This window comes from Cydia splendana, chromosome 25 (genome assembly GCF_910591565.1).
Source record: "Cydia splendana chromosome 25, ilCydSple1.2, whole genome shotgun sequence".
NCBI classification, from domain to species: domain Eukaryota; kingdom Metazoa; phylum Arthropoda; class Insecta; order Lepidoptera; family Tortricidae; genus Cydia; species Cydia splendana.
In genome coordinates this window covers 5,852,228-5,858,261 of record NC_085984.1, presented here as the reverse complement: position 1 = coordinate 5,858,261, position 6,034 = coordinate 5,852,228, and the positions used below count along the sequence as shown (strand labels likewise).

The following is a 6,034-nucleotide window of genomic DNA, read 5'->3' as shown; positions in this document are numbered from 1 at the left end:
CATTCATTAAGCAAAATGTGAGACAAAATACGCATTGGACAAAGATATTGGACAGATGGAATATCACCCTTATATATAGATTGAGGCTAAATTCAGCATATAAGAAGCTTAGTTATTAATTATTATCTAGGTTCCAAATTATTATGTAGGATAGATTTACCCTGGCCGCACACTCGCGGAATTTTCCGTACGGAATGATATGTGCAAGCCAGACAGCGCTATGCATTTGCCGAGCGACATCCCGTTCCCACCTGTCATTTCGTACTGAAACCGAATGAAAATTCCGAACGTCTGCGGCCTGGGTAATTAGAGTTAGAGCTGACGTTTCAAATAATACTTGCACTGTGCTATCAAAAACATAAAAATCGCTTCCAACATAGCTTGGTCTAAAGCCCCCTCCAGACTATGTGCGTGAATCGCGACGCGACGTCGCGGAGCTAACATATCGCGAAGTTGACGTATGACTCCACACTCGCACACTTCACGGCGATTTCGCAGTCTTATGGTTTGCGGCAATATGGCGGAAAAGCATCAGCTGATCGAGTTTAACTGTTAGTTATCTATGGCATTGGCACCATACGTGATTTAGCTGTTTTTCCATTTTGTTTTATTGTAAAACCGTAAAATATAGCGTCTTAATATAATATAATTATGATATAATTAATATTTATCTTGCCACAGAGGAGCCAAAATATTGTGTAATGTGGAGTCTTGCAAGTTCGCGCTTCGCGTCTCCTTTGACGCGGGCCGAAATACCGACAAAAAACGGAGAACAAGGCGCGAAGGCGTGAACAATCTGCGAAATCGACGCCACACTCACGTTCGCGGCTTCGCGCCGCGAATCGCGCATGAGCGTGGAGAGCGCTTAACTCTTTTTAAAATCATCGTATAAATCAAATCAACTAGGAGGTACAAATCCACATAAATTCATATAATTTATATTGAGTTTAATATCTATATAAATTGTAGTAGGTAGCAAATAATACGGAACCCATTGAAATCGTTGACATTTTAACAGTCAGATTGTTTATGGTAGGATGGAATGTTTATGTTTTGATTTGAAATCGTTCCTTCAAATGATTCAACTTTCAATTGTTTTTCGACAAAAATGTGCCAGTTGTTGGTGAAAATTGTTGATTTTTTGCGTTGAATTGAATAAATGGTGAGTTTTTCAGCTATTTCTGTACAAATCTGATATCTGTTGTGTACACTACGGTAAAGAAACAGCGAAATTTTACGCTGAACTTTCTGATGTCACTGGCAGTTTAATTTTATTTGGTATTTTACCTGCCAGTCATTTTTATTTACATTTCCTTGTTGTATATGATGTGAACTTTGCTTGGCTGGAAATATAATTCACAAGGTTTAAGATAAAATTATATATCTACTTTGCAAGTTCCTACGACTTGTGAAACTTACGATGTATATTTCTTTGATATTTCTCCTTACCTTTTACCTTTGTATTATAAAATATACTTATAATATTGATACAATCCACGACAGTAATAGTTATTATTATCCAAACCACTTTTGTATTGTATGCTTTTTATTAAATAATTATGTATTAGGTATTATAAATTAGTTTTTGTTGGCGCAACATCTGCACCGTACAGCCAAGCGGCTACCCATATTTTGTATAGATTTCCAAAAAACCTAAACGTTACTTGTACCAGTTGTACCTAGTTATTAAGTTAATAAAAAAGAAGACAGTGCTATCCTGGAGTTTCTTCATTATTGACCAAAAGAGCTTAAGAGCCAACGGGAGTGGTCATTTCTCCATACAAACGTACTCCTCGTTTTCCTCCGTGGTTTTTGAAGCTAGAGCAATGATTTTTTCAACACAGATTAATATTGTCAATATCTGTGTCGGACCGTTTTGCTTTTTTTTTTATATTTTTGTTTTTTAAGGCGCTAGAGCCCTTCAAAAATGGCCAAAATGGCCTAATTGACTATGCCGCAATGAGAGGCGTGGCATTCAAAACTGATATCAATTAGCCAAAAAAGCAAAACAGTCCGACACAGATAATTTCATAATCATTTAGATTTCCAAATTTGGTTACAATTGGTTAAGTTTTGGAGGAGGAAACAGAGGAGTACGAAACCTCGATTTTTGAGATTTTTACGCAGGATTTTTCGCCTTGTCCTTATCGCACTACTTTTAGGTGACGCTTCCGTTAGCGAGACGGGTATATTTACCTAAAATATTTAAAACTCAGCTCCTGTTTCGTCTTAATTGAGGAGTATTATCAAACAGTTTTTATTTATACAAATATCACATCACTAAACCTCTAGCACTAACTTTAGTGAACGGGATATTTTTACTTAACCCTTCAAGTGGCAATGACACTTTTCAGTAGTTGGAAATTAAACTTTATATTAATTAGTCAAATTTTAAATTTAATTAATTTACCACGAGCCGGCGGCCTGCCACTTGAAGGGTTATATACTTACATTTTGTTGCATAGGACGAGATGAAATTTGTCTTTGAGCAAATTCATCATGATACTTCCAATGAACCCAAATGGTTTGCTTTTTCTTTGGATATGCCTGGGACTGGGGCCTATTGCATAATAAAATATAAGCTAATACTATTAGTGATTTTGTATGTGACTTTGTATTTTATTATGCAATAGGCCCCTGATTGCATTATTAGGTCAGCTCCATGTTAGCTAATAATTATTGCATTGTCATGAAAATTACCTTTAACACCTTTACACCTACTATTGTTATAGGTAAGGTTGGGACTTTTGGGTGCTTACTGTGGTTATAGAATCCATGGAGTTGTCATATGCTAAATCTGCTGTAACTAGGTTGTCAAGTGCAGCGCCATCTACATTAGTTTTAATATGTACTAACTTTACACATCTTACTTTTTTTAACAAACATAAGGGCAGCTAAGTAAATTATGTAATAACACTTGTGTTTTAATGTAATATTTTGTAATTGGCAGACGATGATGGAGGAGCAGCCTCCACTGATGCTCTGTTTAGAGAATGTGGCCGGTGAGGAGGTGTCGCTCAACATTGAACCTAACGATGACTTCCACTCCTTCCTGATAAAGGCCAAGTTAGTATAAAACTTTAAGGGGCCCACTGATTACCAGTTCGCGGGACGATATCAGCCTGTCAGTTAAACGCAAAATTTGACAGCTCCGTGGGCCCCTTTAAACGATTGCATGACAATAATAACGCAATTCACCACTTCATCATACTATTTTCCTGGTTGCATCCTAAAGGAGCTCAGAGAACCTATGCATCTTGCGCTATCAGTCCTTATAATAATTCATCACATTTTAATTAAACTAAGATTACTTTTAATTCCAGTGCATTACTTGGTTATGAAGTAGACCTAAATTCATTAACCAGAAACAAGCCAGTGGCCTTAACCGACAACATTTACCAATTCCTGCTAAATTCTGAAAATGGCCTCCTAGAGTACCCTATGGGACCAACATTTGATCAAATGTTAGAACCAAGTGATGCCAATGATGGCTTAGAATATGTCCTAGGCGATGGAACACAAATCAAAGCTTCACAGATCCATTTTGACAATGAGGATCCACCTTTTGATTTTGTAGCAGAAAAAATACCATTTGTTAAATATGTTGATGATTATGTAGATGATGCTGAACCATCAAACGAAATTAGCACGAAAATGATCAATATAGTCGCTAGCCCTGTGTCTAAATGGCCAAGTGCTTCAAGCCCAAAGAAACCTTTCATAAACAGCATACCTTTTAAAATGGTTAACAATAATGCCTCGGGATTTGCAGCTCAATTCCATAAATTCGTGGAATCTAGTATTGACAAAACTTTTACGCCGCTTAATCCAGTTACAACTAGAAATAAGTCTCCGAGAAGTCTTATTAGTGACAACTATAATAAATATGAGGACAACATTTATAATAAAAATGATTTCATAACACGAGATGAAGTTTTAAATATGTTCAAAGATACTCCGGTAGTACCTTATGAGAGCCAAAGCTTCAGTGATAAGAGGAGACGCAAAACTGACCCTTCCCGCCCTATTAATAAGACTGCGAATGCTAAAACAATGCCGTATATAGATGTTGATGGTACTTTAATAGGTCAAAATGAGAGCCAAAACTGTTTCATCTGTGAGAAATTTGTCAATAACAATATGGATAAGCTTTATTTATTTGACAATGAAGATCAGAAACTACACAGATCATCTCCGCAAAAGAAATTATCCACCCAATTGAAAATTATCTGTGAACAATGCTTAGACAATAATTTTAAACCATCTAGATTAAAAAGTCCCAGCAAAAATTTAAATCCAGACGAATATTTGGTAATTAGGAACAACCAGCAATATATATTTCAGAAAACAAATTCCATAGACTTTAAAAATATAAAAAGCAGTTTCGTGAACATTGGTGAAGCAACAGCTATAATAGACAAGATAGAAACAGAAATCTTAAAAGGTAATCAAGTGAAACAAACTGATTTTGTCAAAGTTGAAATCGATTCGAATGGAGAAATCATATCTAATGATGCGAAAGAATCAAATTCAGAATCATATCTTTTTAAAGATGGCAACTCTAGTGATGTTGAAATAATTGAGGGACCGGAAATAGACGATGTCATAGACAATTTAGAGGAAGCGGATGAGGAAGTAAAGGAGTTTTTAGGGATGTATCAGAGTGACAATAATGATACTAGTGAACTAAAATGCAGGTAAGTTGTCTATATGGACTGATGCCCACTGTCTCTCGGTATATCGAGGATTTTTTGGAATTTCGCCTGTTGCCTTCCCACATATCTGAGCTTTTTGGTTTTAGGTTTTGCGAGCGCGTCTTTGCAGAGTTCGCTGAGTTGATGGAGCATGGTGACGTTCACAAACACGTGACGGAAGATGGCGAGGTGTACCCGTGCCCTTTGTGTTTCTACGGTAACATACCAGCTTAGAGCATTGAATAACCGGAGTCGCCTTTAAGAGCTTATCCCTCTGCCGAAAACCTTGCACAATTGTGCAAACTTTGTATGGACTGACGTTTATCTGACATCTCTATTTGTACGTTACGTACAAATCACGTACCAATAATCATACATTTGACGTGCCCCTCCCCCGCAAAAATAGGCAGACTGATTTGTACAGAAAATGACAGCCAAGGCGTCTCCAGTTACTAAATGCACGAAGGATACCAGATAAAAAAACAGGTCTTCTCCACCAATCAACAAGTCATCATCATCCTTATCATATCACGCAAAAGTAGTTCGCAGAGTTGATTACATTTTTACGGTAAGATACCAACATAAAGTATTCTGAATCTTTTTGGATCTAAGTGCAGCTTGTGACGTGGTAGATCATAGGATTTTATTAAAAAAACTCGTGCCCTTCGACATTAGAGGATTTAGAGGCCATGTTTTCAAGATATTAGAATTTATCAAACGAAACAATTTATCGGCCTAAGATCAATTGTGGGTGACACCAGGTCAAAGAAAGTGATGATTAGTTCGGGAGTCCCACAGGGTTCTATAATTGGTCTTACATTCTGCTATTTGTGAATGATGAAATTACTTTTACTTGTTTCGTAGTGGATATCCGCAATATGTTTCATTTTAGGATACGCCAATTTTAAATGGCTCAAAGGCCATCTTAAAGCAGCCCACGATAAACCTAAGAAGTCTCCAGCAGAAAGCAATAACGACGATGCAAAGGCTGGTAAGTGACTTACACTTGAACATTATTTTAGTATTCTTTCTTGTAGTATCCTCATGGCTGAGGGACGTGACGAATGTGGACACTTTTCACCAGTGCTCTCCAAGCCGCTCTGTCTTGAGCCCAGTATTTTAGTAGCATGTATTATATTTTTTCTTGCTTTGATACTTATAATACCTAATAAAGAGTTGACAATACAAATTTAGTAGTATAATTACAAGAATATTATATATTTACAACACTGTGTTACTTTATTTTAGAATCGCAGACACCGTCTGAGCAGTCGCCAGTGGCTAAAAGAACTAGAAGTAACGATAAAAAAAATAACGAGGGTGACAAAGGTTTGACACTA

The 6,034-nt window shown here is 36.7% G+C and overlaps 1 protein-coding gene across 1 annotated transcript in view; it reads left to right on the top strand.

Annotated features, from left to right (window-relative positions):
• The first annotated feature begins 1,052 nt into the window (after window positions 1-1,052).
• The window catches only part of LOC134802649 (uncharacterized), a 73,580-nt gene continuing 68,598 nt past the window's right edge, over window positions 1,053-6,034 (top strand). The window contains exons 1-6 of the mRNA XM_063775285.1: window positions 1,053-1,162; window positions 2,951-3,066; window positions 3,324-4,697; window positions 4,802-4,911; window positions 5,587-5,685; window positions 5,943-6,023. Of these exons, the coding sequence (XP_063631355.1) occupies window positions 1,160-1,162; window positions 2,951-3,066; window positions 3,324-4,697; window positions 4,802-4,911; window positions 5,587-5,685; window positions 5,943-6,023 (1,783 nt within the window). The 5' untranslated portion in view covers window positions 1,053-1,159. The remainder of the gene's footprint in view (window positions 1,163-2,950; window positions 3,067-3,323; window positions 4,698-4,801; window positions 4,912-5,586; window positions 5,686-5,942; window positions 6,024-6,034) is intronic.